The following is a 22,028-nucleotide window of genomic DNA, read 5'->3' as shown; positions in this document are numbered from 1 at the left end:
TTTTTCAGATAGTTGGTGAAGTATCACATTTTCTAAGACTATTTTTGCAGAACTTCAAAATTGCCAAGGAATTCTCTGGTCTCATGAGCCCTTTTACACTCTGAAAGACAGAGGACCCCCAAACAGCTTTTGTTCATCTAAGTTCTAGTCATCAAAATTTATAATATTAGAAATTAAAAATAATTTTCAAAACTAATCCATTTAAGAATAATAAAACCATAACAACATGTTTTTATAAAACTACGTTGTAAAAAATTTGGTAAACATTTTTGATATTTTAAAATACTGTTTGATGTTTTAAAAAATCTCTTTGAATGTCTGGCTTAATAGCTGAAATCTCATTATCTGTTTCTGCACTATCTATCATAATATATTGTTAAGTTAAAATATATGAAAAAAATTTCAGTCTTACTGTATGGCAGACAGCACCTGACAGCAATAAGTTAAGTCTACCCTGAGAGTGACCCTGTATAGCCTAAGGAGAATGTGTGTTTGGAGTTCCGCGCTAAGGAACCCAGGAGTGGCCAATCCAGAGATCCATTCTTTATCAATGAAGAATATCTGAACTCCCAGGCCAGCCTGTGGAATCCAGGCCATATCGGGGATGGAGGACTTGTGCTTTGTGTTAAATGAAGGTTGCCACATGGAGGTTGCTAGCGGGAGGGTGCTAAGTGCTATATTAACTACTTGCTGGTGGTTCTCTTGTCCAGCCCACTGCCACTGGACTGTCCTGTATGTAAGTTCCCTCAATAAGCCCTGTGTCTCATTCACTAGCTCCAGGTGTCTTCTTGGGCCTCTCTTCTTGGGCCTCTCAAACATGGTCCTATCCCTACTGAAGTCAATAGGGGTCTGGCACAACATTCATCCAGACGTGTGGTTGGAAAAGGGTGACCTTTGTGGTCCCCTGATAGAGTACCAGACTATACTCTGAGAACCGCTGTCATATATCAAAACAAGCAAACCTGACATTGGCTCTAAAAACAATTCCAAAAAGTATTTCTGAATATTTACTATTAACAAGTTGTGATCTCTCAAGTTTCCTATACCTTTACAATGCATACTATGTTAACTTTTTGATACAGAATACATTGACCAGCTTAAAACTAGTTTTAAGAGTTTAATGGTGCCTTTGAAAGGTCTGATTCAAGCTTGATTTCAACAGTAGAAACTCAAATGTTTATGATTACTCATATGCATTCTAAAAATATATAGTTATTCATTAAATGTTTACTGTGTGTAATTCACTACTACAGGTAGGTGTATGCATATGTTTAAAAGAAACAATAACATTCTCTTTTACACATAAGGGATCTAAGGTTTAGAGAGGTTGTAAAACTTATCCAAAGTCACTCAAGACAGTAACAAAATATTCACCTAGACCAATATTTTTCCCTAGTGTTCTTATACGTTTCTCAGAAGCCATGGGTAACAAGTTTAGGAAACTTGTCTCCTTCTTTAGAGATTTACAATGTAAATCTCACTGTTTATAAATTTACAGTGCTGTAAGTGACAGCTCTGAGAAATTCTACAGTAAAATATATTGTTTAACTTCCTTATACCGGTTTCACAAACTATTAGACTAGGAGATCCGGAGATCCTGTTTTTGTTTTGGCTAAAGTAGATTTATCTGAAACTATATCCATTTATGTGTGTACAGTTTTGAATATAATTCTTAAACGTACTGATGTCTATATGTGGGTGTATTTACCTATTGTGATATAAGTACATAACACATATGACCACTTGTTTGGATTTATATCTTGTGATGGGTTCTGAGTACAGATGAATGTGTAGTGGTGGAGTCAGGTGTGGCAATAAGAGTTACTTATACACATGTTTTGTATTCTAAAGATGCTTCTTTTTGGTAAAATGAGTGTGTATAATTCCAGTTTCCTGCTATGTATCAATATACATATGTTTGTATCTAAACTAGTCTGCAGGGGTCTCCTTATCACCTTTGCTTCCAGGATAAATCTTTTTGTTCTTCCCTTACGGGTGAGATTGCCTATTTCCTCCTTTCCTGGTGAGTATGGGCTCTTTCTCCAGCCATTTTCTTTTCTCACCCAGAATCTAGTGTTGGGGATGAGAAACCGTCTTTGATGATTCTGAAACAAATTCAATGAGCACCCCTCGCCCCCCAACCCCACCAAAATCAAAAACGATAATACTGTTTGTTGATGAACAGACAATGTATAGGGAATTCCTAAATTTGTATAGTTTCCCTGTGAGAAATTAAGAAAGAAGGCAAAAAGGTGTTTCTACTCAGCAAATAGTATAATAAAAAAGCTAAAGTAGTAACTTTCTGCCGAACTGCTTGCAAGGATACTTTCATTCCTGATGTTACCAAAATGATGGTCTCTTTTTGTGATAATTCAGTGAGCTCTAATATAGTCATGTGTTGTGAAAGGATGGGGATATGTTCTGAGAAATGTGTCATTTAGGTAATTTTATCTTTAGACAAACATCAGTTTATTTATGTAAACCTATACTGTATAGCCTACTACACACCTAGGTTATATGGCATAGCTTATTGCTAGGTAGAATCTAGGCTACAAACCTGTACAGCATGTAATTGTACTGATTTATCTGGACAATACTGTAGAAAATTGTAACACGATGGTAAGTATCTGTGTATCTAAACATACAAAAGATACAGTAAAAAAGCTCACAGTATTTATAAGTCATAGATGCAGTTAGTTGATTGAGACATCATTATGCAGTACCTGACTGCTTAAGATTTGGGTACTTGTCAGTATGTATGTTGTACTTCAGTTAGTAAGATATGTATATAACTATTACCTGATCAGGCAAAATAAGAAAACTAAGTCTTCCCTAAGCAAGATAAAGGATTGAATCATTAAGTTCCTACTGAATAGTTCTAAAGATAAGCCAATAAAAATTTAGTCGTTTCAAATAAAACTTTCAGGATATCAAAAATCCTTTATCAATGACAAGTCAAGTTAACACATTCTGATAAATTTAGAGCTAACAGAACAAACCGGATTTGGGGGATTAAGGGAATAGGACAGGACAGGACACCTAAATCCCTAAGTCTAGACACCCTGTCAATGTTATAGAATATTTTCTTATCATCCGTACATGTACGTGTGTTTATATTCATGAATATTTGTTACCATATACATACACTGAGAAATACTATCAGATGTCTTTTTAAAACAAAATAATGAAAACATTTTAAAAGTGAGAGAACATATTTTCTTCGATCCTCCAGCATCAGCCTTCCAAGTAGCTGGGACTACAAGCATGTGCCACAACCCCTGGCTAACTTAGAAATCTTATGTGGAAATGGACTCTCCCTATGTTGCCTAGGCTGGTCTTGAACTCCTGGCTCAAATGATCCTTGAGTGATCTCAAAGTGCTAGGATTACAGATGTGAGCCACCGTGCCCACGCTAAGTGAACATATTTTCAGTAACATGTCATAATCATTGAGAGTTCTACAAACAAATGTCACTTTGAGAAATGTATGTAATGGTAATGGCCTACCTAAGTTGATAATATTTTGAGCCCAGAAACTAGGATCACAGTGAAATTGGATGGTGTTGTTGGTCACTGGGGATGCATCACACCTTGCACGAAGGAGGTGCCGTAACCGGTATGTAATCTAGAAGAAAAAGGAGAGACAACTAAATATTAGGCAAATAATTTATTAAGTGCCCAGTAAATATACAAAAACAGTCTCTGGTATGTACATCAATACACAATAAACAATCATATATAGGTCACAAAATTGTGTTGTATGTTGGACATACAACACAATTTTCTTTCCAAAACAAGTTAAAAAGTTTTGAGGCATAATTCAGTTAGCTGTACTACTGAACCAATTTTGAAGTGACAGGTTAAAGTTAGTTTTTTGGATTACTAATAAAACTGTGCAGAATCACTAACTCAAATATTTGTAAAATAAAAATTATTAACGTATCTTAATGCTTTCATTTACTTTACTTACTCCCTTAGAAGGATTCAGAATTTAGACTAAGGGCTAATGAGTTACAGGGAATACAAATTTGTCTGTGTTCAGGAAAAGGAACTGGGCCTGTGAGTGAGGTGATTCTCCTTGTTCCTCATTACAGTTCTGTTCTCGCCATTGCCCTGAATACAACCAGCTTTGAATCTCATATCATCACACCACACCATCCTCTTTCCTCCACGCTGCAGTCATCAATGAGCATCTACTCATTCTCCCTCAGTCCTTGAAGATTTTAGTTCTTGGTTCACTATCACCATCTCCAACATTAGTCCTGTGGCAATTTTTGATGATTTCAATATCCAACCAAATGATTCACTTCCTCTAGTGCCCAAATACCAATAATCCCCCTAGGTCCTATAAGACTTTGCTTTTTCCATCCTTTCATCTCACTTTACCCTTGCCCTCTATCCCTCAATTCCTCATTATCCAGCCTCAATAATAATCATAATTTCCTTACATATATATGTCACGTATGTAACACACGTCATATGACACACACGTCATACAGCATGTGTGTCATGTCATGTAACATGTCAGTCACATGTCATATAACATGTGTCACATAGTCATATATAACATCATAGATGTCACATATATATGACACATATATATGTCAACTCCCCTTTCACTCAATTATATATGCTCACTTCACTCTCCTCAGTGTTTCCCCTAGATAAAACAACTTACCCTGGTTAAATCCCACATGCTGCCTGAACATAATTGAACTGATCTCACTTCAAACACATGACCATTTACTTCAGGTAGGCCATTAAGGCTGACTGGCTATCATATGACATTTCTCTAATCCATTCACTTCCCTACTTTCCTAAATAACTGTTTCCTACTTTCTTTTCTCTTTTTGAATCATCAGTATTTCCTCCTCCATTCTTAATCTTAGCTAATGTACTTAGCATTTCACTGAAAATCAGCAACAATCAAAGATCTTCCACAAACTTCCACCACTTTTCTGTCAATATCCCCTCCTGTTGCAACGGATGATGAAATGTCCATGTTTCTAGTTAAAGCCAGCCTTCCACTTGTGCAGTAGAGCACACCCCATCTTGCCTGCCCAGTAATTTTCATCCCTCTTCTGTAACACCAATTTTCCCATTTTACTGGATCACACCATCAACATATAAATACGCTTTTAACTTTTTTCAGCTAAAAACAAAACTCTTTAACTCCTTTTCTCCTACCATCAACTACCCCATTTCTTTTACAGCAAAACTCTTCCAAAGACTCATCTAGGTTCACTGTCTCCTATTCTTTCCCATCCATTCTTTCCTGAAACCATTACGTTCACACTTGTAGCAGCTTTTCACACAGGTGGTCGGTCTGCCTTCATGGAAATGCTTTTTTTCATTTGGTTTCCAGCACACTATAATCCCAGTTTTTGAACTCCCCAGTAAGGGCAGGGATTCCTCTGCTTCTTGGCAGTGCACGATCTCAGTCTCCATTGTTGGTGATTTCTTCTCTCCCACACCGCTATGTGCTGGAATGCTCAGGGCTGAGTTTTTTTACTTCTCTCTTCCTCTACATTCCTATGTAGTCATGTACCATATAGCAATGTTTCAGTCAACAATCAACCTTATGTACAACAGTGGTCCCATGAAATTATAATGAAGCTGAATAATTCCCATTGCCTAATGATGTTGGAGCTGTAGTAACATCACAGGACCAGGTATTACTCAAGTGCTTATGGTGATGCTGGTGTAAACAAACCTACAGTGCTGCCAGTTGTATAATGATAATAATAAACTACTATGTTATTGGTTTATGTATTTACTATATTACACTTTTTTTTCATTATTTTAGAGTGTACTCCTACTACTTACTAAAAAAAGTGACAGCCTCAGCCAAGTCCTTCAAGAGATAGTCTCAGAAAAAGCATTATTATATAAGGAGATGAGAACTGAATACATGTTTATGCCCCTGAAGACTTTCCAGGGAGATAAAATGTGGAGGTGTAAGACAGTGATATTGATGATATGAACCTTGGGTAGGCCTAGGCTAACGTGTGTGTTTGCATCTTGGTTTTTAACAAAAAGTTTTAAAATAAACAAATAAATAAGTTTATGAATTAAAGATATAAGGAAGAATTTGTACAATGTGTTTGTGTTTTAAGCTAACTGTTATTACAAAACAGTCAAAACATTAAAAAAATTACAGTTTATAAAGTTAAAAAGTTACAGTAAGCTTTCCTTAAGCTAAAATTTATTATTGAAGAAAAAATATTTTCAAATAAATTTAATGTAGCCTAAAAGCATGGTACTTATAAAGTCCCCAGTAGTGTACAGTAATGTCCTGCGCCTTCACAATCACTCACGTGCTCACCCAGAGCACTGTAAATTTCCAGTCCTGCAAGCTCCATTCATGGTAAATACAGGTGCACCTTTTTTTTTTTTTTGACTCTCACTCCGTCACCCAGGCTGGAGTGCAGTGGTATGATCTCAGCTCGGCTCACTGCAACCTCCATGGTGTATCATTTTTTAATCCTTTGTATTGTATTTTGACTGTACTTTCTTTATGTTTAGATATACAAACATTTACTATTATGTACAACTGCCTACAGTATTCAGTACAATAATATGCTGTACAGATAGCAGCAACAGGGTAAACCATCTAGGTTTGTGTAAGTACATCCTATGATGTCACACGATGCCGAAATCACCATTTCTCAGAATGCATCCCTGTCATCAAGCAACACATGACTGTACTTTTTATCCTCAGGTGTACTCTTCCTATAACCCTCCCTCTCCATCTCAATTATTGGTAATACTGTTTTTCCCTACAACTTAAAGTCCTCGGCTCCTTTCTTTTTCTTACACTCTATATTCAACCTGTCAGCAAATCCCATTGGCTCTACTTTTAAAACACATGTGTAGACCAGGCACGGTGGCTCACACTTGTAATCCCAACACTTTGGGAGGCTGAGGCGGGCAGATCATGAGGTCAGGAGTTCGAGACCAGCCTGGCCAACATGGTGAAACCCCGTCTCTACTAAAAACACACAAAAAATTAGGTGTGGTGGCATGCACCTGTAATCACAGCTACTTGGGAGGCTGAGGCAGGAGAATCACTGGAACCTGGGAGGCACTCCAGCCTGGGTGACAGAGGGAGGCTCTGTCTCCAAAAACATAAATAAATAAATAACTTATTTTGGGACTATGTAGAATATTTAGCAAAGTATTTACCAGGCAGCAGTCAATACAATATACCTTTCCCCCAAATTTCCCCCTTTAACTTTTTGCACCCTCTAATAATTCCCACCATAAATCATGCTCATAATGCTAACCATAAGGAATATTCTAAGAACTATGTTTTATCTGAAATTTAATAACTGTTTTATCTAAAATTTAATAATTTATTTTTAAAAAGTATTATTTTAATTGACTAATAAAAATTGAATATATTTCTGTGTACAGCATGTTTTGAAATAAATATACATTGTGGAATGGTTACATTGAGTTAATTAATCTATGTATTACCTCATATACTTATTTTTTTGTAATGAGAACACTTAAAATCTACTCTCTTAGCAATTTTCAAGAATATAAACGCAGTGGTATTAACTCTAGTTCTCATGTCATATAATAGCTCTGGTGAACTTACTCCTCCCATCTAATTGAAATTTTGCAGCCTTTGACCAACATCTATTCCAATACCCTGAATCCCTTCCAGCCCTTTGTAACCACCATTCTACTCTCTCTGAGTTTAATTTTTTTCCACATATAAGTGAGATCATGAAGTAAATATAATGTCCTCAAGGTTCATCTATGTTGTTGCAAATGACAGGATTTCCTTCTTTAATAAAGCTAAATAGTATTCCATTGGGTATATGTACCACATTTTCTTTATCCATTTATCTGTTGAACACTTAGGCTGATTCCATTTTTTGGTTATTGTGAGTGTTGCAATGAACCCAGTTACATACATCTATTCAAGATCTTGATTTCATTCCCTTTGAATATATACATACCCAAAAGTGAGACTGCTGGATCATGATACTTCTATATGTAAATTTTCAAGGAACTTCCATACTGTTTTCTATGGTTGTACTAATTTACATTCTCATCAACAGGATGCAATCGTTCCCCTTTCTCCATTTCCTTTCCAACACCTGTTACCTTTATCTTTTTGACAATAGCTATTTAATCATTTATTTTAAAATAATTTTGAAATCATAGAAACACTGCCAGAAAAGTAAAAGAACCCTACATTTGTTTCACCCAAATTCCCTGAGTGTTAAGTTATGACATTTGCTCCAGTGCCCACCCAACTGCTCCTACACACGCTATTTTTTTCCGAAACTTTTGAGAGCAAGCTACAGGCGTGAGGTCCTGTCTTCCCTAAATACTGCAGTATGGATATCCTAAAACAAAGATCTTCTAACATAACCAAATCCCAGATTCCAAATTCATAAACCAACTGTTACAACACAGCCATCCAGTTTAAACACTTCATCCAAATGCCAAGTTTCAGCAGTCTTTTCCATGATGCTATCAAGGACACAAAATTGCTTAGCTGCCTCATTATTTAGTTGCTTAGTCTTTCCCTTTCGTTCACATCCCTGATGTGTTTTGAAAATTTTATGCCTTACATTCTGTAGGATGACCTTGAACCTGGATGGTATTTCCTCCTGATTAGACTTAGTTACAGTATTCTTGGCAAGAATACCATACAAATGATGATGTGCCAGGAAACATAGGATGTCAAATTGTCGTACCACTGGTGATATTAATCTTGATCCATAATTCTGCTACTCAATTTCTTAAAGTTGAAGAGGTATTCTGGGATTTTACTAATACTCTGTTCCCCATCAATCCTCTGCCCAGCATATTTGCAGCCACTCAAATTACCTCTATGATAGTGACCAAATGTGCTTCTGTATACCCATTGTTTTATAACCGTGACTTTTAGTTTTGTTATCAACTTCTCCCCCAAATAATCTACTGTTTACTGATTTATGTTATTATGAACTCGTGTATTCTTATTTAATTCAGTGTGTTATAATTTATTATAGTGACTTATTTTGATCCTCAAATTTGTTCTTGGTTTTCCCAGTGGGAGCCCTTTTACACTGAATCCTGTTCCCTTTGACATGTCCCCATTATTCTCTGAGCATTTCAGTAGTTTTCTGGTATAACAACATGTTCTGGGCACACCTTTTACTTTCCTCCCCTTTCTTTGGTATTTTGAAACCAAGATCTGGAAGGAAGTGGCCTCACTGCTATTGGGATGCAGCACACCAACATCGAATATATATATATATGCATACAGATGGACATATACATCTATAACTATTTCTAGATCTCAGTCCAAGAATAAAAATAAAACTCTAAGTTCACACTTGTACTCTTAATTCCAATCCAACACATCTTTGGGCCCTTCCTAGCCTAACTTCTTTCTAAATACCTTCTCTGGAAACTTGGCTGCCATTACCTTCAATATATTTACTTACTTATTCAATCCATTTACTTATTTACTCAATGTAACCAAAATCCAAATGATACTGGCTAATTCTTCTTACCACTTCTGTATTCCTCCCTCACCACTTCACATCCGTGGCTGCCAGCTTCATGCCTGTTGTGGTTCCCCAACCCTCTCCAATATGCAGTGACCTCAGTCACCATGCTGATGCTTCCATGCCGGGAAGAGAAGGTGAGACAGTAAGATTCTTTATAGTTTTTATGTGAATATATAGATACACACACACACACACAGATTTTATGTATTATGTATACTGATAATGATGATATCTTGGGGATAGGGTCCAAATCTAAATATGAAATTCATTTATGTTTCATATACTCAATACACATAGCCTGAAAGCAACTGTATACAATATTTCTAATAATTTTGTGCATGAATCCAAGTTGTGTTCAATTCTTATGTGTGTAATTTCCCACTTGTGGTGTCATGATGGTGCTCAAAAAGTTTTGAATTTTGGAGAACTTCAGATTTCAGTCGGGATGCTTAACCTGTATAAGAAACTCACACAACTCAATAGCAAAAACCCAAATAACGTGATTAAAAAATGAACAAAGAGTTTGAATTTACATTTTTCCAAAGAAGACATAAAAATGTCCAACAGGCATATGAAAAAATGCTTCACATCACTAATCAATAGGAAAATTCAAATCAAAACCACAATGAGCTATCACCTCATATCTGTTAGGATCCAGCTAATATCAAAAAGATAAGAAAGACAAGTGTTGGCCAGGGTGTGGAAAAAAGGGAACCCTTTGTACACTTTAGGTGGGAATGCAGATTGGTGCAACCACTATGGATAACAGTATGGAGGTTCTTCAAATAATTAAAAACAGAACTAGTATAGGTCCAGCAATCCCTCTGTCAGGTATATTATGACAGGAAATGAAATAGGATCTTGTAGAGATATCTGCACTCCCATGTCACTGCAGCATTATTCACAATGGCCAAGATAGAAAAACAACCTGTATCCAATGATGCATGGATAAATAAATTGTGGTAGATATATATAATAGAATATTATTCAGCCTTTAAAAAGGAAAGAAATCCTGCTATTTGTGATAAGAAGGATGAACCTTGAGGACACTATGATAAGTGAAATAAGCCAGATCCAGAAAGAAAAATACTGTATAATCTCACTTATACATGGAATATTTTTAGAAAGTTGAAGACAAAGTGGTATGGTGATTACTAGGGGCTAGGTGGGTAGGAAATGTAGAGAAGTCAAAGGGTACAAATTTCCAGGTAGGTAGAATGAATAAGCATTGAGATTTAATGTACAGAGTAAGAACTACAGTTAGTAACATTGTAATGCCGGCCAGATGTGGTGGCTCACACTTGGAGTTCAAGACCAGCTGGGGTGACAGAGCAAGACCTTGTCTCTCAAAAAAAAAAAAAAAAATCTGGGCTATGGTGGCATGCACCTGTAGTCCCAGCTACTTGGGGCACTGAGGCAAAAGGCTCGCTTGAGCCTGCAAGTTTGAGGCTGCAATGAGCTGTCATCATGTCACTGTACTCTATCCTGGGTGATAGAGGGAGACCTTGTCTCAAAAAAAAAAAAAAAAAAAAAAAAAAAAAAACCCAAAAGAACAAACCAAAAAAACCTCCTTAATAACACTGTAATGTATATCAAAAATTTGTTATAGATTTTAGGTGTTCTTATCATACACAGATACAAGGTAACTAGGATAATGAATATTAATCTGTTTGATTGAAACAATAATTTCAATATGCATATATGTCAGAATATCATGTTGTATACATTAAATATATAATAAAATATAAATAAATTTTTAAAAACAGCAAGCCAAGCTTGAGGTTTCAGGGCTGCTAGGCATTTCATTTTCATTTTTTAAGCATATAAAATCCACCATTTAAAGGATAACCTAAGTAAACATGGCTATATTTACAAAGCAGAACTCTGGAGAATAGAGTTATACAATATAATGATTTTCACATTTTCTGAAGTTAGAAAATCTTCTAAATGTTTACAAATAATCACAAACCTCAGCTCTGCACGCATTACAGGCAAATTGTTATCTATAGCTGCTACTAGAAATGCATCAATGCTCACTTGGGTTCCACAGTGTTTTAAAATTTAGTTAACCAAGATAATGGTAATACTAGTACTATATGATTCACTGTTCCTATTTTCTTCTATGTATCATACAGATGACTATCTCTTTCATTCCTATTTCAACAGATCATTGTGTAAATTAATTTATCCCATCTCCTGTTTTTATTTTCTCCATAATACAATCAAAAATCAGAACAGAATGAAAAACACATTTTTAGATTGATAAGGAAATTGAAGGAATGCTTATCTGATTGCGTGAATAATGTATCTTACACATACATACTCATGATGGATTAAGTTGAAAAACATAATTCTCTATTCCCTCTATCCCTTTTCTATTTGACTTTCAGAAAAATATAAGTAACAGAATACGGAAGGTACATAGTATATAGATGTTTCCCATTAAAACTAATGAAAAAATAAAAATCAGGATAGAAACTATAGCACTGATAATTATGAAAGGAAAACAAATCCTAACAATTAAATACAATTCATTATTAAGAAAAGTTATAGAACTCTGATGTCACTCAATATTCGAAGTTATTTCATAAAGTTTATCCAGAATCACATTTCCTTATTTTAAAATTGTATAGAAAATTTCTGGACTTCCATTTTTTGGAATAGGTGACAGAAAACTCGATTTGGAGGTAGTAATACAAGTATACCTCACTTTACTGAGCTTTGCTTTACTGCACTTCGTAAGTACTGTAAATTTTACAAATTTAAGGTTTGCGACACCACATTGAGAAAATCAGCACCATTTTTCCAACAGCACATGCTCATATGTCTGTCACATTTTGGTAATTCTTAACAATAATCTGTTACAGTGATCTGTGGTCTTTAATGTTAATATTGTGACTGTTCTGGGACATCACAAACTACTTCCACGTAAAAGCAAACACAAATAATATATTCTGTTTGTACCACCAATTTAGCCGTTCTTTCTTCCTCTCCTCAGGCCTCCCTAGTTTCAGACGCAACAATTTAATAACCCTGCAATAGTCTCTAAGTGTTCAAGTGAAAGGAAGAGTTGCATGACTCTCACTAATCGAAAGTTAGAAATGAGTAAGCTTACTGAAGAAGGCAGGTCCAAAGCTGAGACAGGCTGAAAGCTAGGCCTCTTGCACCAGTTAGCCAAGTTGTGAATGTAAAGGAAAAGTTCTTGAAGGAAATCGAAAGTGTTACTCCAGTGAACACATGAATGATGAGAATGCCAAGCAGACTTGTTGCTGACAGGAAGAAAGTTTTGTGGTCTTGACAGAAGATCAAACCAGCTATGACATTCCCTTAACCCAAGATCTAATTCAGAGAAAGGTCCTAAAACTCTCTTTAATTCAATGAAGTCTGTGAGAGGTGAGGTAGCTGAGAGGTGAGAGGTGAGGAAGCTGCAAAAGAAAGTTTTAAGGTGGCAAAGGTTGGTCCATGAGATTTATGGAAAGAAACCATCCATTCTGCAGTATCCACAATATAAAAGTACAAGGTGAAGCACCAAGTGCTAATGTAGAAGCTTCAGCAAATTAATCAATAAGATCTAGCTAAGATCATTGACGAAGGTGGCTACTCTAAATAACACATTTCAATGTAGATGACACAGACTTCTACTGGAAGATGATGCCATCTAGAAATTTCATACAATGCATGGCTTCAAATCCTCAAAGGATAGACTGACTCGTTAGGGACTAATGCAGCTGGTGACTTGAAGTTGAAGCCAATGGTCACTGACCACTCCAAATAACCTAGAGCCCTTAAGAATTATGCTAAATCTATACTGCTTTTGTGTTCTATAAGTGAAAATAAAGGCAGGATGACCGCACACCTACTTACAATATATTTTAGTTATTATTTTAAGCCCACTTTTGAGACACACTGCTCAGAAAATAAAGGATTTTAAAATATTACTGCTCATTGACAAATACAACCGGTCACCTAAGAGCTCTCATGGAAATATATAAGGAGATTAAGGTTGTTTTTATGCCCGCTAACACAACATCCATTCTGCAGCCCATGAATCAAGAAGTAATTCTGATTCTCATGTCTTTTTTTTTCCATTTGGTACCGATAGGGTCTCACCCTGCGGCGCAGGGTGGTCTTGAACTCCAAGCCTCAAGTAAGCCTCCTGCCTCAGCCTCTCAGTGTTGGTATTATAGGTGCATGGCCTCAAGTATTATTTAAGAAATAATTATTAAGAAATACATTATGTGGCTGGTGTAGGTGTTCATGCTGTAATCCCAGCACTTTGGGAGGCCAAGGCAGGCAGGTCACTTGAGGTCAGGAGTTCAAGACCAGCCTGGAAAACATAGGCAAACCCCGTCTCTTACAAAAAAAAATAGAAAAATTAGCTGGGCATGGTGGCATGCCTAGAGTCCCAGCTATTGGGAGGCTGAGGCAGGAGAATTGCTTGAACATGGGAGCTAGAGGTTGCAGTGAGCTGAGATCACGCCACTGCACTCCAGTCTAGGTGACAGAGTGAGACTCCATCTCAAAAAAACAAAAGAAAAGAAAAGAAATACATTACATAAGGCTAGTATAATAGCCACCATACACAGTGATTCCTCTGATGGATCTGGGCAAAGTAAATTAAAAACCTTCTAGAAAGGATTCATTATTCTAGATGCCATTAAGAACCTTAGTGGTTCATGGGAGGAGATAAATATGCCAATATTAACAGGAGTTAGGAGTAAGTTGATTCCAACCTTTAGGGATGAACTGGAGGAATTCAAGACTGCAGTGAAGAAAGAACTACAGATGTGATAGAAACAGCAAAAGAACTGGAATTAGAAGTAGAGCCTGAAGATGTGACTGAATTGCTGCAATCCTATGATCCAACTTGAATGGATGAACAGTTGCTTCTTATGGATGAGCACAGAAAAGTGGTTTCTTGAGATAGAAATTACTCCTGGTGAAGATGCTGTGATCATTGTTGAGATGACAACAAAGAATTTAGGATATTCCATAAACTTAGGTGATACTGTAGCTACAAGCTTTGAGAGGACTGACTCCAATTCTGAAAGAAGTTCTATTGTAGGTAAAATGCTATCAAATTATCATTGCATGCTATGCAGAAATCTTTCATTAAAAAAGAGTCAATCAATGTAAACTTGTCATCTTATTTTAAGATATTGCCACAGTTATCCCAACCTTCAGCAACTACAATCCCAGTAGCCATCAACATCTCTATCAGCAAAAAGACTGACTCTTGAAGGCTCAGATGATTAACATTTTTAGCAATAAGGTGTTCTTTACGGTGCAGTGGCTCACGCCTGTAATCCCAGCACTTTGGGAGGCCGAGGCGGGCAGATCATGAGGTCAGGAAATCGAGACCATCCTGGCTAACACGGTGAAACCCCGTTTCTACTAAAAATACAAAAAATTAGCCAGGCGTGGTGGCAGGCGTCTGTAGTCCCAGCTACTCGGGAGGCTGAGGCAGAATGGTGGCGTGAACCCGGGAGGCAGAGCTTGCAGTGAGCAGAGATGGCGCCACTGCACTCCAGCCTGGGTGACAGAGCGAGACTCCGTCTCCCCCCCCCAAAAAAAAAAGGATTATTTAATTAAGGTATATACCTTGTTTTTTTAAAAACATAATACTATTGCACAGTTATATGCACTGGAAAACTTTAAAAAAAAACTGTATGGCTAGGCTTATTATGATATTTGCTTTATTGCAATAGTCTGGAACTGAACCTACGGTTTATAGTATACTTTGAAATATAAATCTCTGTTGAATCTTTAATAAGATGAATGTAGAGCAGGAATTTTAAAGAATGTAGCTAAATGTCTTCTATATCTTTGTTACTCAAAGCACAGCCCACAGACCAAGTAGCATCAGCGTCAGTTGCAAGCTTGTTAGAAATTCACAAGCCCCACCCCAGACCTCCTGACCAGATCCTCAAGTGATGTGGTAGTCACATGTTAAGTAGCAAGGTTCTAGACCAGTGTCAAATAGTTCACCAAATCACAGAGCTATTTTTCTGTGGCAAAAACATCCAACACCATAGATTGCCGTGTAGCACCAACAATAACACAGGCTCAGGTCATGTCTGAGATCATATTATAAACCCTGGCTATACCTCTTATTGTGTGATGTTAGACATGTTACATAATCACATGCCTTAGTTTCATCATGTGTACAATGGAGGTGAATAGGTGTATCTCATAAGAATAATGTAAAAGTTTATATATTACATGGAAATTCTTAGAATTAGTACCTGGCACACTATAGGTAATCAGAAAATGTTCACTATCGTCCTTATTTTTGGTATCAAGTTCAATTGCTATTAAGACAGTGAATACTTGGAAAGAACAAAGAAGGAATTCATGACAAATTAAAACTGAAATTACACCCAAATTATGCCAGGTAAAAATATTTAAACCAAAATATTTTGATAAATATTAGAAATAGGTAAAAAGCATTAACGCACAAGCAGAATAAATTTTAAGCATTACAATGGCTCCATTGTTTTACTGTGCATTTATACAGTATATTAAATAGCATACTTTATCTTACCAGTCGTTTGCTATAAAGTAATGCTGTGCTGCTGCCACTGGAAACTGCCCATTTAGAAAAATGCATGACATGCTCCAATTGTTTAGAAAGTCCAGCCACTTCCTGTTGTTGTTGCATAAGTTTCATGCGATGGTCCTTTGCAAGGCTCTGAAAACAAGAAAATAATTTCAAAATTAGTATCAGCACGTAATATAGACTTTAATGGTCATTTACAGGTAAACAAATTAGAATAACTACAATCTCTAAGTACTCAATTTACTGAAACTAAAAATACTCTTAGTGTTTTCCCTATTAGTACAAAGGATCATTTTCACTATAGCAAAAAACTGCATCCCAAATGTGGCCCCTCAGCCCTCAAGACCCTGGATCAGGGGCCTTACGTATTCTGGGAGTTAACTCTGTTCGTTCATCTTACAATACATAAAAAAGGATAGATTAGCTATAATATAGTAAAAGCCTATGAAATTCAACATTCACAAATAAGACAGATGTACTATCCAGCAAACCTGTAAAGTAACTCAATCACGTAATTTACTCAATCATATGATTTCACCTTTTAGGGATTCTACTTCACAGTTGCAATTGCAAGTAGTTTGTGCAAAACAGAGTCATGCTGTGTTGTAGATGACACTTATCCTTTGTATGTGGTAATTTTTTTAAAAGGCATCACATTATTTCTGTCTATTGAAAATTAACATGGGAGCTAACAGATGCACGATTGTGCCAATGCACTTTAAGAAAAGCTACATAAAATAATACAGATTTCTCTAAGGGAAGTATGTATGTACTTTCCTTAGAGAAGGCAGATAATCAAAAGTAGAGCACACTGAACTTGGGTATTTTAAAGGTTCCTATCCAAAAACCTCATCCTAGATCTAGCAAGGAAAAAGGAGAACAGGACTTTCTACTGTCTCAGATAAATTAGAAAAGTTTAAAACTAAAATTGCTGTACTACAACATGGACTTACATTCTCAATAAAAAGTGAACCCAGATCCTGCCCCTAGTCAGTTCCAGATTTGGAAAATACACTTGAGCTACACTGAGTTAAGGGGGAAATTGCAGTTGTCTGTCTGAGGGACTGGTAACGGCCAATGACTCTGCCATATGTAATTTAAGTTCAGAGAGACAGTAATTTGCCTAGTAGGCTATTTTTGACCTCTAAAAATTTATTAAGTGTTTCTTTGGAAACATTCTAGTAGGAATAGAAATTGTTTACTTTGAAGAGGTTGAGAATTAAGAATCAGAAGCCCTGGTTTTTTGGCCTTCTATCCTAAATATCTATTTCAGCCAATTTCTTATGAGTCTTAACAGATAAAAGGGGTTATGTTTATTTGCCTTTAAAAGGGACTCCAACCAGCCTGGGCAACATAGCGAGACCGTATCTTTACAAAAAAAAAAAAAAAAAAAAAAAATTAGCCAGGAGTGGCAGCACATGCCTTGTAGTCCCAGCTTCTCAGGAGGCTCAGTTAGGAGGATTGCTTGTAGTCCCAGTTTCCCAGGAGTTTGAGGCTACGGTGAGCCAAGGCCATACCACTACACTCGAGCCTAGATGACAAACTGAGACCTTGTCTTTAAAAAGTAAAATAAGAAAATTCAGTAGAGTGAGACTTCATCTCTACAAAAATAAAAAATTAGTCAGGTGTGGTTGCACAGCTACTCAGGAGGCTGAGGTGGGAAGATTGCTCAAGCTCGGGAGGTCAATGCTGCAGTGAAAACACCACTGCATTCAAGCTTGGAGAACAAAGTAAAACACTGTCTCAAAAAAAAAAGCCGGGTGGGGGAGGTGGGGTAGTTCATACCTGTAATATCAGTACTTTGGAAGGCTGAGGCAGGCAGACTGCCTGAGCCCAGGAGTTTGAGACCAGCCTGAGCCAACGTGTCAAAACCCCCTCTCTCAAAAAAAAAAAAAAAAAAAAAAATTAGCCAGGCATGGTGGCATACACTTGTAGTCCTAATTACTTGAGAGGCTGTGATGAGAGGATCACCTGAGCCCAGGAGGTGGAGGCTGTGGTGAGCCGTGATTCATGCTATTGCACTTCCATCTGGGCAACAGAGCGAGACCGTGTCTCAAAAAAAAAATTATTTTTTAAGAATGAACCTGGTCATCAGTAGATATATACTGACCAGGTTCATTCTTACATATTTGCAAGTCTGGTCATTTTCTTTGTAAAGCTCTTCAAGTGATTCTGATGTACACAGTCAAGTTTGAAAACAGAGACACAGTAATGTATGCACTAGTAGTATCTGGGAAAGCAAATCAAAGTGATATTTGATTTTAAGCAATTTTAGAAACTTAAATTTCTACTTAAAAAAAAATTTTTTTTTTTAAGTCACAGACCTTGAACAAATAGTTACTACAAATGGGGTCTGATTCTTCCTGCCCAGAATACTTCCTCACTAAATAACTACATTTCCAAAAGAATAGAGAATTATTTTAGTCTTTGTTTCCTGTACAGCTGGTAATACACAGGAATGACCATGCTTTCCCAGAAGGGATAGAACTTTCTGACAGAAACCTTATAATTTGGCAAACTATGACATAAAGAAGATTATCTAAATTATTTCTAGAAGTCTTTATTTTTTCCTCAAATCTTCAAACATTAGGATTCTTTTATTTTTTCCTCATTTGCTTCTTTACTGTATCAATATGCTTTCTATGTCAACATACTAAAGGAATACCTAAAAACCATGCAATTAATATTATAGATTAATGTATCATGTAGGTGTTACAACTTTCTATTATTTGAACGAAAAACAACAAGTTTGGATCTTGACCTTCATGAGTTTTAAAAAGCTGAGGAAGATAGTAATGTTTTTCTTACCTGCAGTGAGAAACAACTAAGTGCCTTGGGCATATCTCCCCAAGTGCTGCTCTCGCAATTAGAATTATAAAATGTTGAGGGCAGGGCTAGCCGTACTCTTTCACCTAACTTCTCACAGGGTTGAATATATATACTTGAGAACTAAACTGAAGTGTATCTTTCTAGAAAATTTCGCTCCACTAAACCTCCTTAAGATGCAAAGTTGTCACTTCAGTTAATCTCAAAAATAACTCATCTGTTTAACATTCAGAGATCCTCCTACAAGCAAGGCATTATAATTTGTGCTATAAAGAAAACAATCAGTCGTCAGACATTCACAGTGTATTATAAAGTTTTAAATTGTCAGCTATAATACAAAATCCAGCAAAGGAAAACTTGGGAGTGGGGAAAAAAAGTATTGAATCATAAATGAAACAATTATATTAAAAGCACTATGATTTCTACTTCACAGTACTTTAGGAAATACTATGTTGAATCAATATACTATCCCATGGGCAGTCACTTACCTCTAACTGATGCAGTAGAGCTTTTCCTTTTTTATTTATTTCTACCATCAATGTAAATATAGCAACTTTAATATCCTGTTCCACCTGCTTTTGATTTTGATTTACTTCAATAATTCTGAAAATTAAAAGGGGGAAAAAACATAAGGCAGATTTTTTTGTATAATATTTAAAATTGATGTTTTAATGTCTACATTAGACCAAAATGTTTTCAGCCCTTAGAAGCTCTGCTATTTCTAAGTCCTTCACTTTAAATTGACTGTCTTGAAGATGAGACAGCAGAAATATAATTCTTCTGAAAGATATCACCACTTAATCTTAAAATTAAGTCTTGAATCTTAAAAATATATAGAGTTAGAAAAGAATGAGTACATTTTAAGAAAATACAGTTTGGAAAAATTATGATGACACCCAGGAAAATCAATGCTCTACCTAAAAGGATGGGGGATGGTGGTGGACTAAAAAGGATTTATAAACCATGATTCTGAACAAGTTCTACTATATTAATTGCAACCAAAAGCTAGAAAAGTGTACATGTGATACTCTTTTCTTAGTAATCTTAACTGCTACAGTATTCACACACCTAAGCAGAAAAAGACAAAAATACTAGTTTGCTACTTAACCCATTCTTTGCAAAATTAGCAGCCAAATAACCATGTTTTATCAACTACATACCTCTCTTGAGGTGGGAAATTAAAGAAAAAAAGAAAAATAAAATTAAAAAGAGAAAAGCAAGTTTGAAAAACAAGCTTTCCTGTATTAGGCTGACTCATCCCAGAGGCAGAAATAGGCACAGCCCAGACCCAGGAAAGTCTTGATAATATTATCTAAGAAACTAGGGCTCAAAGGAATGTGCTCTGAAGACTCTCCCAGCACTCCCTCAACATGGGGAGAAGAAAAAAACAAATTTTCTTTATTTTCCTTTCTCCTATGGTATGAGTAAACTTATGAGTTTATTGATTCCTGTTTTCTATAACTAGTAACTTTAAGTATTGTTTTATCTAAGCAGCTCAGCGAAGGTCATGAGACATGCCTGAGCGGGCCTGGATTGTAGCCATCCAGACACCATAGTGAAGGTTATGAGATAAGTCCGTGCAAGGCACTAGAGCAACCCTAGGTAACAGCCATCTAAGCCGCATAGCAAGAATCATATGTAAGTCTGAGTTATGAACCTGTCAAAGTATGATTAACTGCCTTTGTTCTGCTTCTGTACCTGAGCTTTTGTGCCACTATGCTTCACGCCACTGTAAGCTTGTTTCAAAGTAGCCCACCCTCTTTTAGAATTGTGTATAAAAGCCAAGTCCGGTCTTTGTTCTAGGCCCAGTCTTTGGCTGTTAATCCGCTGGGTCTGAGTACACTCAATAAAATCCTCCTATTCTACCTACTGGTCTCTCCAGTCTCCTGATTCCCACAACACTCTTACAGAAAGAAAAACATACGGTACCACACCAGAATGTTATAGAAAATAACAGAGCATCCGCCAAACTTTGTGAGATTAAATTAAAAGCTTAATTTCTTCTGCAAGCTTCTCCCATAGTTACCCTCCAAAACTTCAAACTGGCAGAAACTTTATTTCCTGCTGGAAATTCTTCAAGATAATTGTTTGACATCAACATTACTACAGGATCAAGGGAACCAGATAAGCCTGAGAAGCAACCAATCTCAAAAAACTCATTTAAGTATTCATGATGGTAGAATAGGATGAATAAGGGAAAAACAGTGGCATGGGGGCAAATGCATAAAAATGAATATCAGTTACTCTAATAAATGTACCCTTTTATAATCAGATAGATTATAAAGATATATAAGCAATTTGCACTTAACACAGATTCTTTAATTTTTGCCTCAATTCAGAAATCAAAATTGTTACACACAATGTTATAATTTTGTAGAAGAAATAAAGCACAAATCACTTTACAAAAATAAAAGAACAAATTTGAAGAACACTATCTTAAGACTTACTATAAAAAGCTACGATGATCAAGATCATGAAAGTGAAGTACTAGCAATGAGAAAAACACAATGGAACAGAATAATAATCCCACAAAGAAACAGTTTTTTCAACAAATGATAGTGGGAGAAATTGACATCCATACATTAAAAAAATGTAAACTTTGACCATAACTCAAACCATATGCTCAGTGAAACAGTAAGAAAAAAGTCAAAGGGATAAATTTCATTAAGGGCAGATCTTTAATTTAAAATTAATTATTTTACAATTGCTACCTTTTGCCACTAGATGGTAGAAATGCCTATAATTATCTCTCTTCATTCATTCAATAAATATTCATTACAAATTTTCAATTACTCAGAATAAAAAAATTTTAAACCCACCAATTATTCTACTTGGCAAAATATACTATTCTGATTAGAATATGGTAAATAAAGGAAATAGTATTTCATTAACTATAGTTGTGTCAAAGAGAAAGGTAAAAAGAGGGCCAGGTATGGTGGCTCACACCTGTAATCCCAGCACTTTGGGAGAATGAGGTGGCAGATCACCTGAGGTCAGTAGTTCGAGACCAGGCTGGCCAACATGGTGAAACCCCATCTCTACTAAAGATACAAAAATTAGCTGGGCACAGTGGTGGGCACCTGTAATCCCAGCTACCTGGGAGGCTGAGGCAGGAAGATTGCTTGA

General features: G+C 36.2%; 1 protein-coding gene across 3 annotated transcripts in view; it reads right to left on the bottom strand.

The window, feature by feature from the left end:
• Nucleotides 1–22,028, bottom strand: part of TRIM24 (tripartite motif containing 24) — a 124,007-nt gene that overhangs the window by 34,436 nt on the left and 67,543 nt on the right. For all 3 annotated transcript variants that reach the window (XM_005550884.5, XM_005550885.5, XM_065542623.2), the window contains exons 6-8: nt 19,391–19,505; nt 16,062–16,208; nt 3,507–3,624 (exon numbers count right to left, since the gene is read on the bottom strand). In XM_005550884.5, the coding sequence (XP_005550941.1) occupies nt 3,507–3,624; nt 16,062–16,208; nt 19,391–19,505 (380 nt within the window). The remainder of the gene's footprint in view (nt 1–3,506; nt 3,625–16,061; nt 16,209–19,390; nt 19,506–22,028) is intronic.

Source organism: Macaca fascicularis, chromosome 3, assembly GCF_037993035.2.
Source record: "Macaca fascicularis isolate 582-1 chromosome 3, T2T-MFA8v1.1".
Classification (NCBI taxonomy): Eukaryota; Metazoa; Chordata; class Mammalia; order Primates; family Cercopithecidae; genus Macaca; species Macaca fascicularis.
Note: the sequence above shows the minus strand (reverse complement) of the source record. Positions and strands in the feature narration are given on the sequence as shown.